Raw genomic sequence first — 19762 nt, forward strand, 5'->3', positions numbered from 1 at the left:
GCACTATGCGGAAGTTTTGATTTCTCTTTTACATACCACCTTGACGAGAGAGATTGCATTCCACTGGCTATTTGAACTCTATGGTCCTGGAAATCCTGGTTTGATGATCCATCCAGATGATCGTTTGATGTACATTGGTTGAAGTATACTTTGTGAGTTCCAGCCTTCCGGACATCTCATCATCGCCCCGGTGGGGTTGAAGTGCATCTTAGAAGTTCCAGCCTTCCGGACATCTCTTCATCCCCTCAGTGGGGCTCACTGCTTCATTGACTCCATGTCATAAGACACGGGAGTCCATTTTATCCGGTAAGAGTACCCACCCTTCTCTACATATTGATGTTATATACCACTGATGTTGTTTTCCATCTACGGACTCACATCGCATATCACTGATTCCGTTTTTAATCCACGGATTCACATCACCCTTACCAGTCCTTGTAGGACTTTCTCACTATTTAGTTTGGATTGATTTTCCCTACAGTGTGGACTCATTACACTTCTCTGCACACTAGCATTTTTGATTTTATGAACACATGTCTCATCACCAGGCTTAATACTTACGGACTGGTCACATTGTTAATATACTCATTTCACTTTCTGAGCGCTGCATTTCCTTTTTTGTTTTTTTTTTTCACTGTATAGTCCTGCTGCCAGCAGCCTGACTTGCCTTTAGTATGTTCACAGTCTCTGACCATCTCCTGTAGTATGTCTGCAGTCTCTGACCATCTCCTGTACTATGTCTGCAGTTTCTGACCATCTCCTGTACTATGTCTGCAGTCTCTGACCATCTCCTGTACTATGTCTGCTGTCTCTGACCATCTCCTGTACTATGTCTGCTGTCTCTGACCATCTCCTGTACTATGTCTGCAGTCTCTGACCATCTCCTGTAGTAGGTCTGCAGTCTCTGACCATCTCCTGTAGTATGTCTGCAATCTCTGACCATCTCCTGTAGTATGTCTGCAATCTCTGACCATCTCCTGTAGTATGTCTGCTGTCTCTGACCATCTCCTGTAGTATGTCTGCAGTCTCTGACCATCTCCTGTAGTATGGCCCTAGTTTTTGACCATGTCCTGCAGTATGTTCATAGCCTATGGCCATCCCTGTTGCTTGTCCTATGCTCTGACCATCTCCTGCAGTATGTCTGTAGCCTCTGACCATCTCTTGCAATATTTCCCTAGTTTCTTACCATCTCCTCTATAGTATGTCACTAGTTTCTGACTATCTCCTGCAGTATGTTCACAGTCTCTGACCATGTTCCATTGTTTGTCCCAGGCTCTGAAGATCTCCTGCAGTATGTCTACATTTTTTGACCATCTCCTACAGTACCTTCCACAAGTTTTGACCATCTCCTGTATGTCTACAATTGCTCACTGTAGCAATACATAAGCTGAATATAATGTGTGGCCCTTTGGTGGGGTCAGGGGATGCATGTAAGGCCCATTACATCATGCAACCTAACCAGCACCAGTTAAAATTAAACCAAACAATAACACAACACAAACCTTTTTGTAAAATATATATTTATTTTCCAGACAGACAGGTTTGCAAAGCCTGTGAGAAAAAAAAACACTAAAAGACCTTTTGTAGAAAGTAAAGTAAAACGATTTTACAGCAGGAGTTTCAATGGCAGCTTGTCCATGGCTTGAGAGCTGATCAGCCAGCTTTAAAACACTGTAAGTAAGTAGAGACAAAATCAGAAATTACATTATTCTGGAATTTCCATCTATTGCTGCATTGAACAATAAGCACAATAGGAAATTTCTATTTCTAGTGGCACACAGGTCAACAGAAGGACTAACCATACACACAGAAGGAAAGTATTAAAACCACATTCCAGGATCCAAGTGCTGACTCTGGTTTCTGCCTACTCTTTGATTATCTTTTATTGTAACTTAATCTAACCTGAAAAAGTGTTCCAAACTGTGACCATCAACGGAACCACCTCACCCCTCCCTCTTCCTCTCTCCAAACAAGGAAGTTATTTGCATGCTGTGTGCGCAACATTGACGTCACAAAAACATTCACACAGCCAGGCCAGAGATACAAGTACACAACCAGAGACCCAGTAACCAATCGAAAAAGTCGGCAGTACTGGGTGATTACATGGTCACAGGTATACTTAGGGTTGCCACCTCATCCCTTTAAACCCGAACATGTATTAATTACACAGGTTCTCAGGCTAATTTAATGCAGATAAGGCACCAGGTGAGTTTAATTACCACCTTAATCAACCACAGAACCTGTGTAACTATTACATGTTCGGGTTTAAAGGAATGAGGTGGCAACCCTAAGTATACTGCTACCTCTTTCTGCCATTAATCATTTTCTATTTTGCATTTTCCTTAATGTCCTGGAGTATACCCATTGGAAGGTATGTGTACCACAGGTTGGGAACCATTGGTCCTGAGCATGGATAAACGACTTGAGTGAAAAGAACAGACTTCTACAGCATGGGGAAGAGTTTTGCAGTAAAAGCAGCTATACTGTTATTAGCAAGGATTAACCATTTCGCTGCCAGGTCCGTACGACTTACGGACCTGACAGCGGGGGGTTTCACACACAATCTGGTAGCTACAGCAACTGGATTGTGCGTGAAACTGACAGACTCCTGCTTGTCAGGTGAAAGCATTCGGTTTGCTCACAAACACCCCTGGTACTGATGCCCCTGGCTCTGCCGTGTCCAGCCATGCTTTCCGGGCTCCGCTTGCCCAGCTGCGGGCCCAGGAGCCACATGCCGTCTCTTTAGTTTAGCCAGGAAGTAATGTTTTTCAATGCGATCTGCATTGTAAAACATTCAGTGGAGCCCAGAGAAGACAACCTAAAAAACATCACATAGGGAATTTTTTTCCCCTTTGTGATGAAAAAAAAAAAAGTTACACCCAAGCACATAAAATCCCCCCCCCCCCCAAATTTTTTTTTTAATTGAAACCCCCACATACAAACCTAAACGCATAGGCGCCTATGCGTGAAAATAGCTATTGCAATGCGCATGTTACATATCGCCACACACGCTGGAGTGAGAGCAATATTTCTAACACAAGACCTCCCCCTTAACACTAAACTGATACTTATAGGAGGCTTTTGAAGCATAGAAAATATAGGGAACTGAAGTTTGTCGTCATTTCATGGGTGCACACAAATTTAAGGTTCGACATGTTGGGTAGCTATTTACTTGGTGAAATCTCAGCTTTTATATTTTACCAAAAATTTGCATGGTTTATTGTGTTTGTTTGCCTTAAAATTCACATTAGTGTGTTTTTTACTGAAATTTTGGGTTTCCTAAACCTTTGCATTAATAACGGGTGACATAAAAAGTTGTAACTACCACTATTTTATTCTCTAGGGTATCTGCTTTCAGAAAATATATAAATGTTTGGGGGGGTTTGATTAATCTTTAGGCCTAAAATGATTTTTTTTAAACATGTGTGCAAAAAACATAAAAACATATCTGGCAGCGAAAGGGTTATAGTAGAACTATAGCTAAAACGTTTTTATTTTTCATTTTGAATTGAGCAAGGGAGGGTTATAACTCGTCAGGTTTTTTTTTTCGTCATCTGTGTCCCATTGGAGAGATTTAATTTCTGTCCCATAGCCAACCAGGAAGTGAGACGAAATCCCTCCAAATTAACACCTTCTCATCTAAGCGCCCGTTCACATTAGAAGCGGCACGACTTGCAGGTCGCCTCACAGAGGCGACCTGCACACGACTGCCGCGGCGACTTGCAAGACGACTTCTGTATAGAAGTCTATGCAAGTCGCCCCCAAAGTAGTACAGGAACCTTTCTTCTAAGTCAGAGCGACTTGCGTCGCTCCGATTAGAACGGTTCCATTGTACAGAACGGGAGGCAACTTGTCAGGCGGCTAGGTCGCCTGACAAGTCGCCCCCGTGTGAACCTGCCCTAAGGGTAAAACAAATCTTAATGCCTAAGAACAATTTTGCAACTTTCACAACAGGAAGTGAAAGGAAATCCCTGCAAATTAAGGGAATTTCTTGGGGACCCCCAGGTCACAAGAACTAGTGTCCCCATTGGAAGATTTCCCCTATTACTTTTCTGGGGCAACCCAAAATTTGGGATTTTCTTTTACTTTCACTGATAATGGTAAACAGGACAGATAGAAAGGATGAATCTCTCTAATGAGGGGCAGAGTGTTCTAATCCCTCTCGACTCTATCCACTCTTGGAGACAAAGACACAGACACGAGCTGACAGGCAGGAAGGAGGGGGGTGAGGGGGGAGAGAGGAGAGCAGAGGGGTCAGTAGCGTATGAAGGAGGGCCGCAATTAGACCACGGTGATCAGGTCTATTTAGAGAGGGGATACAGGAAGTGGCAGATTCAGGTTTTTTTTTTTTATAGTTTAGAGGGGGGCAGATTACACAGAACAAGCACTGTGCTGTTTAATCTGCTTTAAGGTACCAGAAAATCAATTTATTTTTTGGGGTTAACAAATGCTTTAAGGAATTGCAGCTGATAAAAGAAGCTGAATCTAGAGATAGACTTCAACTCAAGACGTAATTCACTGAGCTACTGTTATTTGCCATAATTATTGTTATTTTCAGCCATGGGACCAATAATTTCAGAATTTTCTGAGCTCCAAATTGCTGAAAAATAGGGTTATATTGACAAAATTATTAATTTTTATAGCTTCTAAATGTAGCCTTCCTAAGTCTCCCTGTTTCTCTAAGTACAGGTTTCTTTTAAGTGCTTCTGTAGCACTGTAGAGAATTATATACTGCACAGAAGGATAATGGGTGGGTACAGCACTACAATCTCACCATTTAGTATATCCAGACTTGAGATTTCAGAACAATCCATTTACTTGCTCTGTGTCAGGATCCAGATCGATATCATAGAAACACGGTCTAGTTGGGAGACCAGGCATTGTGCTCATCTACAAAACACGAGCAGAGGGTTAGTGTCATTTATATGTATCAAGTGTAAATTCTCAATGTAATGAGCATGCTAAAGCGATAAAAAAATGAGGGTCTTTATTGTGTAATCAGTCCTAGTAATGCTGCTAGTCCTCCTTCCTCCTCCAGAATGTCCACAAACACCTGCAGACAAAAATCTCTCTTTACCTCCATAGGAGAAGACACAGGTGAACTGGCTGCACTACTGCAGTTTTGTTGCTTCCAACATAGTCATGACAATAGCAGCGTCCCTTATAACAAGTGATCTCATATAGGAGCTTATGAAAAATATGTTGATAAAATTTTATTTTTAAGTGGACACATTTTCTTACAAAGCTCACTTCCTTTTACTAATTGAATCAGGACTCCCCTCACAGCCTTGTCTGCTGCTGAAACGGACATATAGAAGAGGAAATGTAAAGATAATGTTAAGCACAAAGTTCTCTGCAACTACACAATTGTATGCATTCTTGTCCAAAATGATTTATGAATATATATATATATATATATATATATATATATATATGTACACACACACACACATATACACACACACACACACATATATATATATATATATATATATATATATATATATATATATATATATATATACACTACCGTTCAAAAGTTTGGGGTCACATTGAAATGTCCTTATTTTTGAAGGAAAAGCACTGTACTTTTGAATGAAGCTAACTTTAAACTAGTCCTAACTTTAAACAAATATACTCTATACATTGCTAATGTGGTAAATGACTATTCTAACTGCAAATGTCTAGTTTTTGGTGCAATATCTACATAGGTGTATAGAGGCCCATTTCCAGCAACTATCACTCCAGTGTTCTAATGGTACAATGTGTTTGCTCATTGGCTCAGAAGGCTAATTGATGATTAGCAAACCCTTGGGCAATCATGTTCACACATCTAAAAACAGTCTAGCTCCTTCCAGAAGCTACAAAACTGACCTTCCTGTGAGCAGATTGAGTTTCTGGAGCATCACATTTGTGGGGTCAATTAAACGCTCAAAATGGCCAGAAAAAGAAAACTTTCATCTGAAACTCGACAGTCTATTCTTGTTCTTAGAAATGAAGGCTATTCCATGCGAGAAATTGCAAAGAAATTGAAGATTTCCTACAACGGTGTGTACTACTCCCTTCAGAGGACAGCACAAACAGGCTCTAACCAGAGTAGAAAAAGAAGTGGGAGGCCGCGTTGCACAACTAAGCAAGAAGATAAGCACATTAGAGTCTCTAGTTTGAGAAACAGACGCCTCACAGGTCCCCAACTGGCATCTTCATTAAATAGTACCCGCAAAACACCAGTGTCAACATCTACAGTGAAGAGGCAGCTGCGGGATTTTGGGCTTCAGGGCAGAGTGGCAAAGAAAAAGCCATATCTGAGACTGGCCAATAAAAGAAAAAGATTAAGATGGGCAAAAGAACACAGACATTGGACAGAGGAAGACTGGAAAAAAGTGTTGTGGACGGATGCCAAAGGTGTGCAATGCTGTAATTGCTGCAAAAGGAGGATTCTTTGATGAAAGCAAAGTTTGATGTAAAAACAATGTTATTTCAAATACAAATCATTATTTCTAACCTTGTCAATGTCTTGACTCTATTTTCTATTCATTTCACAACGTATGGTGGTGAATAAGTGTGACTTTTCATGGAAAACACAAAATTGTTTGGGTGACCCCAAACTTTTGAACGGTAGTGTATATATACACACACATATATACACACACACACACACACACGCTGGCCACTTTATTAGGTACACCTTGCTAGTACAGGGTTGGACCCCCTTTTGCCTTCATTCCTCTTAGCATAGATTCAACAAGGTGTTGGAAACATTCCTCTGAGATTTTGGTCCATAGTGACATGATAACATCACACAGTTGCTGCAGATTTGTCGGCTGCACATCCATGATGCGAATCCAATCCACCACATCCCAGAGGTGCTCGATTGGATTGAGATCTGATGACTGTGGAGGCCATTGGAGTACAGTGATCTCATTGTCATGTTCAAGGAACCAGTGGTGAGATGATTTGATCTTTGTGACATGGTGCATTATCCTGCTGGAAGGAGCCATCAGAAGATGTGTACACTGTAGTCATAAAGGGATGGACATGGTCAGCAACAATACTCAGGTAGGCCATGGCTTTTAAACAATGCTCAATTTGTACTAAGGGGCCCAAAATGTGCCAAGAAAATATCCCCCCCACCATTACACCACCACCAGCCTGAACCATTGATACAAGGCAGGATGGATCTATGCTTTCATGTTGCCAAATTCTGACCCGACCATCTGAATGTTGCAGCTGAAATCGAGACTCATCAGAACAGGCAACGTTTTTCCAATCTTCTATTGTCCAATTTTGGTGAGTCTGTGCGAATTGTAGCCTCAATTTCTGCTGCTGCTGCAGCCCATCTGCTTCAAGGTTCGATGTGTTGTGCGTTCAAAGATGGTATTCTGCATACCTTGGTTGTAACAAGTGGTTATTTGAGTTACTGTTGCCTTTCTATCATGTCCAACCAGTCTGCCCATTCTCCTCTGACATTTTCATCCACACAGCTGCCGCTCACTGGATATTTTCTCTTTTTTGGACCATTCTCTGTAAACCCTAGAGATGGTCATGCATGAAAATACCAGTAGATCAGCAGTTTTTGAAATACTTAGACCAGCCCATCTGACACCAATTATGCCACGTTCAAAGTCACTTAAATTCCCTTTCTTCCCCATTCTGATGCGCAGTTTGAACTTCGGCAAGTCGTCTTCACCACGTCTAGATGCACTGAGTTGCTGCCATGTGATTGGCCAATTAGCAGTTTGTTTTACCAAGCAATCGAACAAGTGTACCTAATAAAGTGGCCAGTGAGTGTATATTTATACACACACATACAGTATATATATACATATATATATATATATATATATATATATATATATATATATATATATATATTAGTAATTACATTATATAGAGTCGTCTGCCCTTGATTACCTATTGATTTCATGAAATCATACAATACAGCGCTCGCAAATATAATCTGTGATCTCAAAATATAAGAAAGAAATATGTTGCAGCTGCAGAGTGAAAGTGCTGTACTTTTAGTATTATATAACCAAGTGAACTGCGCTAGCAACTGTGAAAAAGCTAAACATATGCAAAAACTCAAAAAATATAAAGTAACACATTGATAGTGCATAGAAATTGGGCATACACCCTGCAAACCTAGCCCAACAATTAATGGGAATATGCTGGGCTATACTACCAGAAACCCTACATATGCATGTGAAAAATCAATTAATGTGCATAATAAATAACAGAAATAATCTAAAAACAATCCGCTCAAGGAATTGTAGATTAATGCAAACATAAAATGTCAATAATAGGAAGAACGTGGCTGTTGGTAAAGACCCCCTTCATAGGAAGACAATGAGCAGGCTTCCAGCTCTCACATCCTTAGAAACAAACAGGGCTGATAATGTAACGAAGCAAAGATTGCTTGGAGGGGACCACAACACACGTTCCACCGGAGGAGAAAAAAGAGAAGCATATAGCATAAAACCCTATGTCACCAAGGGTCACCTGCGCAAAAATGCGCTACTCACGAGACCGGTAGAAAAAACAGGCATTCAGATGTTATGGTCGGTTCGCCGCTCTCCGGCGTGCGTTCCACCGCCAAGGAAGTGATGTCACTGGTATCAGATCAGATGGACGTGGACAGGATGTTGCGTCGACGCGTTTCGCCCCTCCCCCAGGGCGTTATCAAAGACTCGAGTCTTTGATAACGCCCTGGGGGAGGGGCGAAACGCGTCGACGCAACATCCTGTCCACGTCCATCTGATCTGATACCAGTGACATCACTTCCTTGGCGGTGGAACGCACGCCGGAGAGCGGCGAACCGACCATAACATCTGAATGCCTGTTTTTTCTACCGGTCTCGTGAGTAGCGCATTTTTGCGCAGGTGACCCTTGGTGACATAGGGTTTTATGCTATATGCTTCTCTTTTTTCTCCTCCGGTGGAACGTGTGTTGTGGTCCCCTCCAAGCAATCTTTGCTTTGTTACATTATCAGCCCTGTTTGTTTCTAAGGATGTGAGAGCTGGAAGCCTGCTCATTGTCTTCCTATGAAGGGGGTCTTTACCAACAGCCACGTTCTTCCTATTATTGACATTTTATGTTTGCATTAATCTACAATTCCTTGAGCGGATTGTTTTTAGATTATTTCTGTTATTTATTATGCACATTAATTGATTTTTCACATGCATATGTAGGGTTTCTGGTAGTATAGCCCAGCATATTCCCATTAATTGTTGGGCTAGGTTTGCAGGGTGTATGCCCAATTTCTATGCACTATCAATGTGTTACTTTATATTTTTTGAGTTTTTGCATATGTTTACCTATTGATTTCACCTGGGGTGACGTTAATAAATTATGTCCCAGCAATTCATAAAGAGATCTGCGAGAAATACTGTATGTCAAAGCTACATTGCCCTTATGACCGGCATATTCCACTAACAAGCATTCATTTTGTTGCCATAGTGACCCTGTACCATGTACTTGTTAGGCCTTCCAAAGGATCCCATGTTTTAAAGGTCATATTGACAGATAAATAATAACCTCTTACCGATCCAACTAATGGATATAGAAACCCAGCTCCAATGCTGGCTCTGATGTCACGGATGGGCAATACAAAGCCTTTTGGGGCACCTTTCAGCTCCGGGTTATGAGACAAGGAGAGATGCGTTTTGGCCATGCAGATTGGCAGATTAGAAAAGCCCTTCAGATAAAAGCATAGAATACAACGTTAATTAATACGTTAAAAAAATGATACATATCATCAGCAATCAGCGAGTGCGCTTTTCTTGACCAATCATCACTCATCTAGCACCAAAGAAATCTGCTTAGCGCATAAAAAGACACACTTGTACAATCCAAGTCATACCCGACCTCTGCTTTGTCATTGGAGGGTTGAGGTTTTGGTAACTATGGCAGAAGAATATACAGATTTTATTTAGCCCTGTTCACACTTACTATAAACGGGAACACATGCAATATCGCACAGGTTCCCACAGCGCATAAAAAAGTGCCATGTTATGTCAGGGGCTGTGCCATGCCATTCAATATTAAAAGTGAAGTTCCAGCTTTTTTTTTTTTTTTTTTTAAAACACCCCACGGCGAGGTACTGCGGGAGCGGAGGATTAAAACCTCAAAAAAATGTATTTGCACTGAAGGAAAAAAAAAAAAAGTCAAGCAGATTATGAGAACTGGTCAAGAACGCACGGGTGGGGTGTGGTTGGGGGAGTTAATAAAATGCCTGGAACACCACTTTAATGCCCCCCCAACACACCAGTCATGTGTACTAAATTGCAACACAATGCAGACTAACTTATTGCCATGCGCTGTAGAGTAATGCTATATATATATATATATATATAAAATAAAAAAAAGTGTCTGCACGTGTCGAGAGCTCACTGAAATGAACATGCTGCCAGGGCGGAAATCACGGGGCCCCGTGCAGCCTACCTGGCTGCCCTAGAGCACTACCCCAACACCCCCCCCCTCAACATAATCATTACATCATTATTAGCAGACACAAATATAACATAACTTACAAAATTATAAATCTATTGGTATTGAGTTAATAAAGTTCTGTGTGTAAATTAGGTCTTGGGGGTCATTCACGTGGGTGCTGTGGCCTGTACAGTGTGAATCAGATTATTATTATTATTTTTTTTATGTAGCTGGGGCTGTGTGCAGACAGCCTATGTTACGCTATGGAGATGCAGCAGTTGTATGAAAACAGCCACAGGTCCTAATCTGACAGGCAGGTGTATGGTCCCTGAACACTGACAATGTGCATTTGGGGCCACTTCACTGACACCTGCACACCTATCACATTAGGGCCCGCTGCTGTGTTCATACAGTCATTGCATCCTCAGAGTAACAGATGGCTCCAGTTGCACAGACCACTCATTTACACTGTATGGGGCAGAGAACCATGTGAACGAGCACTTCATGTTTTGATTAATTTTTTTATATTTTTTTAAAATGATTTTTTAAAAAAATGTTAAATTATTATTATTATTTTTTTAAATCCTGTTGGAGGGCTTAGGCGAAATATCAGGGGCCTCAACATACTCCTGACATCTAACCTTTGAGAAATGAATTGAGGACACAGATTCTTTTATTCTTCTCTCTGTAGCCTCAGCTGCACTGAAGATGAATGAATAGGAGACAGAGGCTCCTGTTCTTCATAAACTGAAGCACAGTAATCACAGTGTACTAGGCACAGTTATGAATGAACACACTGAGACCTCACTCACTGTGTTCATTCACTAAAGAAAGGGGGCAATAAACATATTCACTGGCCAATTCCCCTGCTTTCCATCCTGAGCATTCTTATGTGTACCCAGCAGCAGCCAGAGAGGGAAGTTGGCAGCGCTGCAGGTGGGGGCCCAGGCACACGGGGGGGGGACACAGCAGGAAAAAACAGATGTGAGCAGGACAAGGAGAGGGATCGGTGCAGTGGGTGGGGGCAATTACAGAAGAATGCCCTGTGTGTCTCCTCCTGCAGCAGCTGAAAGGCAGCAGAAGGGAGAGGAGGAGGAACCAGCTTCCAGCTACTGCAGAGAGCTGCATAGAGCATCGTTCCTGTAATTGCACATCCCCCCTCCCTGTCCTGCCCGGGCCCCATACAGGAAGACTGGTGTTAACCCCTTATCAGAGGCCCTGTATGCTGCCCTAAATGCAACACACCAAAAATGCAGGCGCACCTGTATGGGTGTGAATGGAGCCTTAAAGTGCACCTGTACTTGCTTGTTCCTGTGTAAAACATCATCAGGTGTAAGGCCCCTTTCACACTGGGGCGGTTTGCAGGCGCTATGGTGCTAAAAATTGCGCCTGCAAACCGACCTGAAAGTGCCGCTGTTTTGTCTCCAATATGAAAGCCCCGAGGGTTTTCACATTGGAGCGGTGCGCTAGCAGGACGGAAAAAAAAGTCCTGCTAGCAGCATCTTTGGAACGGTGAAGGAGCGGTGTGTATACCGCTCCTGCCCATTGAAATCAATGGGACACCGCGGCAATATCGCTGGCAAAGTGCCTCTGCAGAGGAGGTTTGCGGTGGTTTTGAACCCTTTCTCGGCCGCTAGCGGGGGGCAAAACCGCCCCGCTATCGGCCGAATACCGACGGTAAAGCGCCGCTAACAATAGCAGCGTTTTACTGCTGACGCTGCCCCCGCCCCAGTGTAAAAGGGGCCTTAGTGCACACACTTAGCCATTACCTTTCACAGCACCCTGGGAGATCCACAACCCAAAGCATTCTTTATCTAGGAAGTTGAGGCTTGCTCCCACCCTATCCCAATTGCTGGGCTTCATAACTGGCCCATCAATGTGAACAGCTACTTCAATGACCAAAGGTGAGGCACATGAAGGAGACGGGCCAGCATTTTGGAGCATCCCAGGCTTTGAGGCTTCTGGGATGCTCTGGAAGATAAGCACTTGGTGCCTGTGACAACATTCTAAAGGCACTATACACAGTTCAAAAGCCAGTCAAAGTAAAAGGCAAGTAAACCCTAGCAATTAACTTCCCTTAGCTGCTACCTCTGTGGAGATGAAGACAGTGTGTTGGTTTGAGTAGTTTAGAAAAAGACAACTGGGCAGGACTGACACCACTCAGTCCACAAAAATGTTGTGTGTTATCAGCCCACATGATTTAGGAGATGAGTGCATTTCTGGAAGATCAGCGGGTATTCTTCTGTACTTGAAGGGGTTTTAAAGGGATAAAAATGGAGAAATGCGCGTGTATTGCTGAGATGTACCGCATGTTTTTTTCTCTGGCTGAAAACCTATAATTCTATTTATCAGGTTAAAGGCTCAAAATCATTAAGTGCCAGTGGTAATTTAGAATTCTGGTGACCTAGCTATTATTTGTAATATATATTCATAGTTTTAGGAAAGCAACATGTTCTTAAAAGAAACCTTTAAATTGGTATTCTGATTTCTAAACAACAAAAGAAAGTGCTTCCTAAATCCTAAGAAGTACCCCAGGCGACACAAGTATTACTGGTGGAGAAACTATGCTCTCCCTTACCTGTTTAGTGTATAAATCAGCCTTTTTCTGTGCCTCGGGGAGCAGTTCAATATCATCCGCACCATATATCTTCTGTGCAATTATCCTGATCTTATCAGCAATAGGAAGCTGGGAAGAAAAACACATTAATGTGACTCAACGCTGTCTGATTCACATTTTAAAAAAGTATTAGTAATTTCTAGTGGGTACATAGTATGAGTTATCGCTGCAGTGTTTTCATTAATGGATAAGTGTGTTTTTATTGTACTTATCACTCTTATTTTTTTAGCAAAACACATAGCTAAACTACCCTTTAGGTTTGTGTTCTTTGCTGTGCCTGGCTCTGCACAGCAGCTCCTCAATATCTCTTAGGGCACTTATCCTTTTAATTTTTTTTTAAAATGACTTTCACATTTTTTGCATACTTGCTTTTCCATATTTTTATGGTTGTATTAAATAATTAGATCTGTGGGTTAATCACTAGGGGGAGCTTGTATTTATCATCATTCATATACTCTTCCTAATTGTGTTTATTTATTACTGGTACTTATACAGCACTGAGAATTTACGCAGCGCTTTACATCAGTCTCTGCCCTTAAAGGGGAGTTCCGTCGTTTTTTTTCAAATACTGCAGCTGCCGACATTTAAAAAACGTTTAAATCTATCACTCGGCTGTCGAGTGCTGCCATCGCCATCCTCGCGGCTTCACTTCCTGGTTCCCTACTGTGCACGTGCGACTCGCGCTGTGTTCTCCCAATAGTCCCTGCTGTTTTCTGGGACCCGTGTGTCTCCCAGAATACAGCGGGGGGGGGGCGGGGTATGGGTGGTGGTAAGTGGCGTAGGTACCCGTGGGTGGCTCGGGTATCTATGCCCGGAAGTGGGAGCAAAATACCTGTATTAGACAGGTATCTGCTTCCCCCTGAAAGGTGCCACATTTTTGGGTGGAACTCCGCTTTAAGGAGCTTACAATCTAAGGTCCCTAACTCACATTCATACATACACATACAAGGGCCAATTTAGACAGGCGCCAATTAACCTACCAGCATGTCTTTGGAGTGTAGGAGGAAAAACCAGAGTACCCGGAGGAAACCCACGCAGGCACGGGGAGAATGTGCAAACTCCAGGCAGGTAGTGTTGTGGTTGGGTTTCGACAACCTTAGTGCTGATAGGTGGAAGAAATAATTACATGAAAATTCCTACACCCCTATACTTAAAGCAGCGCTCCACTCAACTGCCACATTTGGCACTTTTTGGGGGGGAAGGGGGTGGCATGGCAATCTACGTCATGTCCGGCAACCTCCGCCTTCCCCCCGCTGTCTTCTAGGAGCAGAACCATTCAGAAAGCGTAGTGCGACTCGTGCATGCATCACTACCAGTTTCGCTTACTTGCTTACTTATCAATTTTATTTGGGTGCAATGTCACACGACCGTGCATTTGTTAAAGTAATGCAGTGTCGCAAAAAATGGCCTGGTCATGAAGTGGGGTAAATCTTCCACTCAGCATCTATGGAGTTAGTTCACCTTGACATTTCTGTCAAAGTGATCTAATACTTTAACTCTTCCTTTGGGATGAGAGGCTACACCACTTATTTATTCTCTATATTTTAAAATAAATGAACACTCCAAGAAAGCACATGCACTTCCCCCATGCTGAAAATAAAGCATATTAGCCTCACTGAGTCTCAGAAATATTAAATAACTGGAATGTTTTAGGTGGAATACTATGTGCAGTCACAGCCAGTCACAGAGACAATGGACAGCAGTTGATTCTTACCTCCAAATCATAAAGAACTTTAAACTGGCTGGGTGTCAGGGATGCTGTCTGTACAGCCTTAGCCAGCTCTACTGCACCCTTGCCACCTTCTGCCCAGTGGGTGCACTTCACAGCATCGAACGCTCCAGCTTCCTTGGCAAGATGACAGAGCAGTTCCAGCTCAGCTGCTGTGTCTGTTCTGTGGGTAATTAGAAGACAAGGCTATACATAATACAAGAAAATTATACACTTCATACTGTTCAAAAAGATTTTCTTAAAAAAAACAAACTATTATTTTCTTACACTCCAGGAGTTATTAAAGAGACAATTTTTTTGTGCCAGTTACATAGGTTGAAAAAAGACACAAGTCCATCCAGTTCAACCTTAAAGACAATAAATAAATAAAATAAAGAATATTGTACAATCCAATATACCCAATTTTATACCCTCAGTTGATCCAGAGGAAGGCAAAAAACCCCAGCAGAGCATGCTCCAATTTGCTACAGCAGGGGAAAAAATTCCTTCCTGATCCCCCAAGAGGCAATCAGATTTTCCCTGGATCAACTTTACCTAAAAATGTTAGTACCCAGTTGTATTATGTACATTTAGGAAAGTATCCAGGCCTTTCTTAAAGCAATCTACTGAGCTGGCCAGAACCACCTCTGGAGGGAGTCTATTCCACATTTTCACAGCTCTTACTGTGAAGAAACCTTTGCGTATTTGGAGATGAAATCTCTTTTCCTCTAGACGTAAAGAGTGCCCCAGTGTCCTCTGGGTTGACCGTAAAGAGAATAACTCAACACCAAGTTCATTATATGGACCCCTTATATATTTGAACATGTTGATCATATCCCCCCTTATTCTCCTCTTCTCAAGAGTGAATAAATTCAGTTCCTCTAATCTTTCCTCATAGCTGAGCTCCTCCATGCCTCTTATCAGTTTGGTTGCCCTTCTCTACACTTTCTCCAGTTCCCCGATATCCTTTTTGAGAACTGGAGCCCAAAACTGAACTGCATATTCCAGATGAGGTCTTACTAATGATTTGAACAGGGGCAAAATTATATCTCTCTCTCTGGAGTCCATACCTCTCTTAATACAAGAAAGGACTTTGCTCGCTTTGGAAACCGCAGCTTGGCATTGCATGCTATTATTGAGCTTATGATCTACCAAAACCCCCAGATCCTTCTCCACCACGGATTCCCCCAGTTGTACTCCCCCTAGTATGTATGATGCATGCATATTCTTAGCCCCCAAGTGAATAACTTTACATTTCTCAACATTAAACCTCATCTGCCACATAGTCGCCCAATTAGACAGTGCATTGAGGTCGGCTTGTAAATTGGAGACATCCTGTAAGGACGTTATTCCACTGCATAGCTTGGTGTCATCTGCAAAGACAGAAATGTTACTTTCGATCCCAGACCCAATATCATTTATAAAGATATTAAAAAGTAAGAGTCCCAGCACTGAACCTTGGGGTACACCACTGATAACCTTAGACCATTTAGAGTCATTAACCAGTTGACGACCGCCGCACGACGATGTACGTCGACAGAGCGGCACGGGCAGGCAAAAGGGCTTACCTGTACGTCCTTGCCTGCCCGCGGGTGGGGGGTCCGATCGGACCCCCCCCCCGGTGCCAGCGGCGGTCGGATCGAGGTCAGGGTCGCTCAAAGGTGAGGGGGAGGCCACTCATTCGTGGCCCCCCCCTCGCGATCGCTCCTGGCCAATGACAAGCTTCCTCGGCTTCTGTGAATGTAAACAGAAGCGGAGGAAGTGATGTCATCTCTCCTCGAGCCGGTCTTTTCGTCCGGCGCCGAGGAGAGAAGACATCCAAGTAAGTGCACCAACACTACACATACAGTAGAACACGCAGGCACACTTGTCACCCCCCTGTCACCCCCCAGTCACCCCCCTGTACCCCCTGTCACTCTGACACCAATAGCAGGTTTTTTTTTTTTTCTGATTTATTGCATTGGTGTCAGTTTGTGACAGTTACAAGTGTTAGGGCAGTTAGGTTAGCCCCCTTTAGGTCTAGGGTACCCCCCTTTAGGTCCAGGGTACCCCCCTAACCCCCCTAATAAAGTTTTAACCCCGTGATCACCCCCCGTCGCCAGTGTCACTAAGCGATCGTTTTTCTGATCGCTGTATTAGTGACACAGGTGACGCTAGTTAGGGAGGTAAGTATATAGGTTTGCTGTCAGTGTTTTATAGCAACAGGGACCCCCATATACTACCTACTAAAGGTTTTAACCCCTTGATTGCCCCCTAGTTAACCCTTTCACCAGCGATCACCATATAATTGTTACAGGTGACGCTGGTTAGTTGGTTTGTTTTTTGTAGTTTATTGTAGTTTATTACAGTTTTAGGGCACCCGCCGTTTATTACCCTATAAAGGTTTAACCCCCTAATTGCCCGGCGGTGATAGAAGTTAAGTTTTTAGGATCAGATAAGGTCTGCGTCGCCCCAAGCAGCGTCAGGTTAGCGCCAGTACCGCTAACACCCACGCACGCAGCATACACCTCCCTTAGTGCTATAGTATCTGAACGGATCGATATCTGATCCGATCAGATCTATACTCCCCAGCAGTTTAGGGTCCCCCAAAAAAACGCAGTGTTAGCGGGATCAGCCCAGATACCTGCTAGCACCTGCGTTTTGCTCCTCGGCCCAGCCCAGCCCAGCCCACCCAAGTGCAGTATCGATCGATAACTGTCACAAAACACTAAGCACACATAACTGTAGCGTTCACAGAGTCAGGCCTGATCCCTGCGATCGCTAACAGTTTTTTGGTAGCGCTTTGAATCAGTCGCTGACAGTCAGGAGCTTTTTTGCCTGTGAGTCTCACTAGTGTACCCCTAAATTTAGAGCCCAAAATGGCAAATAGAAGGTACACTAGTGAAGAGGCCTACACGTTTCTGAGCATGACAGATAGTGAAGAGGAAGTCACTCATCTGTCAAGTTCAAGCTCAGAATACGAACCTGTAGAGGACAGCGGCTCCATGACAGATAGCTCTGACGACGGAGTTGTGGTCCCTGCTAGGGTCAGGCGTACCAGACCCCGATCTTATTCTTCTGTCCTTGAAGTGCAAGAACCGCAGGGCTCTCGTATGGAGCAGAGAGGTACTAGTGCCGCTACTCCTTCTGGTGAACTGGCAAGCACCAGCGGCCTAGTACACCCTGGTCGTACATCCAGCACTGCAGTATCACGTGGTGACGTGGCGAGTCCCATAAGTGCAGTTCAAGCTGGCGAGGTGGCAAGCACAACTAGTGTCCCGCTGCCACCAATAAGACAAAGACAGGCCCGTCGTGCCCATAGTGCCCTTCCTGCTGCATTCGCCAATCCGAATTGGGTACCCACCACTCCTGCAGCACCCGTACTTCCCCCTTTCACTGGCCAACCCGGAATTCAGGTGGAAGCAGTTGACTTTATGCCACTGGATTTTTATTCACTGTTTTTCACCGAAGATCTCTATAGATCTATTGTGGACCAAAGCAATTTATACGCTGGTCAACACATCGCCGCTAATCCCCAGTCCTCCCTTGCCAGAGATTGGAGACCAATTACGGTCTCCGAATTTAAGATCTTTCTGGGCCTTTCCCTCAACATGGGCATAACCAAAAAGAGTGAGTTGCGGTCATATTGGTCCACTGACCCAATTCACCATATGCCCGTGTTCTCTGCTTCAATGGCCAGGGCACGATACGAGCAGATTTTGCGGTTCATGCACTTCAACGACAATGAACTCTGTCGTCCTCGTGGAGACCCTGCATACGATCGGCTCTACAAAATTCGGCCCCTCGTAAACCACTTCAACCAACGTTTTGCAGACTTGTTTACCCCCCATCAAGTTGTCTGCGTTGATGAGTCCCTGATTAAGTTTTCTGGCCGCTTGTCCTTCAAACAGTACCTTCCCAGCAAGCGTGCCAGATACGGGGTCAAGATGTATAAGCTCTGTGACAGGGCCACAGGCTATACATGTAGATTTATGGTTTACGAGGGCAAAGATAGTCACGTAGAGCCGATAAACTGCCCTGACTACATAGGAAGCGCTGGCAAGATAGTGTGGGACTTGGTGTCACCCTTATTCGGAAAGGGGTACCATTTGTACGTGGACAATTATTATACGAGCGTGCCACTTTTTAGTCACTTGTTTGATCAGCAGATTGGAGCATGTGGCACCGTGCGACCTAATCGCCGGGGCTTTCCCCAGCGGCTTGTAGAGTCCCGTCTTAGGCTGGGGGAGAGAGCCTGCTTGAAGTATAATAATTTGCTCGCTATGAAGTGGAGGGATAAGAAGAATGTTTTCGTTCTCACCTCCCTTCATGCAGACACGACGACCCAAATTACTATGGCGACTGGTGTTGTGGAGAAACCCCTCTGTGTCCACGAATACAACCTTAATATGGGAGGGGTGGACCTCAACGACCAGTTGTTGGCGCCGTACCTAATTGCCCGTAAGGCCAGACGCTGGTACAAAAAAGTGTCTGTTTATTTATTTCAATGGGCTTTGCTGAACGCTCATGTGCTATACAGAGCTTCAGGACGGACTGGATCCTTCCTTAAATTCCAGGAAGAGATCGTCAGAGCCCTTCTGTTTCCAGACGGTGCTCCACCTCACCTTCCCAATCCAAATGCAGTAGGCCGGCTGCATGAGAGGCATTTTCCTTATGTCCTCCAGAGTACCCCTACCCAACGAGCCCCCCAAAGAAAATGTCGTGTCTGCAGAAAGCGCGGATTTAGGCGTGACACCCGGTATTATTGTCCCTCCTGTCCTGGCAATCCTGGTCTTTGCATTGGTGAATGTTTTGAACGCTACCATACAGAAGTTGAGTATTAGCGTAGGGTACAGCACTGCACAGACTAGGACACACTTCCACAGGGTCTCCCAAGATGCCATCGCATTTTGAGAGACCCAAACCTGGAACCGTTACAGTTTTAAAAGTTACAGTTATAAAAAAAAAAAAAAAAGTAAAAAAAAAAAAAATACACAAAAAAAATATAAAATAAAAAAACCAAAAAT

The 19762-nt window shown here is 43.6% G+C and overlaps 1 protein-coding gene across 1 annotated transcript in view; it reads right to left on the bottom strand.

Moving 5' to 3' along the window:
• Positions 1–1503: 1503 nt before the first annotated feature.
• Positions 1504–19762, bottom strand: part of MTHFD1 (methylenetetrahydrofolate dehydrogenase, cyclohydrolase and formyltetrahydrofolate synthetase 1) — a 146830-nt gene continuing 128571 nt past the window's right edge. Inside the window, exons 24-28 of the mRNA XM_073609414.1 lie at positions 14763–14940; positions 13010–13117; positions 9545–9697; positions 4775–4890; positions 1504–1671 (exon numbers count right to left, since the gene is read on the bottom strand). Coding sequence (XP_073465515.1) covers positions 4801–4890; positions 9545–9697; positions 13010–13117; positions 14763–14940 — 529 coding nt within the window. The 3' untranslated portion in view covers positions 1504–1671; positions 4775–4800. The remainder of the gene's footprint in view (positions 1672–4774; positions 4891–9544; positions 9698–13009; positions 13118–14762; positions 14941–19762) is intronic.

Source organism: Aquarana catesbeiana, linkage group LG13 (assembly GCF_042186555.1).
Source record: "Aquarana catesbeiana isolate 2022-GZ linkage group LG13, ASM4218655v1, whole genome shotgun sequence".
NCBI classification, from domain to species: domain Eukaryota; kingdom Metazoa; phylum Chordata; class Amphibia; order Anura; family Ranidae; genus Aquarana; species Aquarana catesbeiana.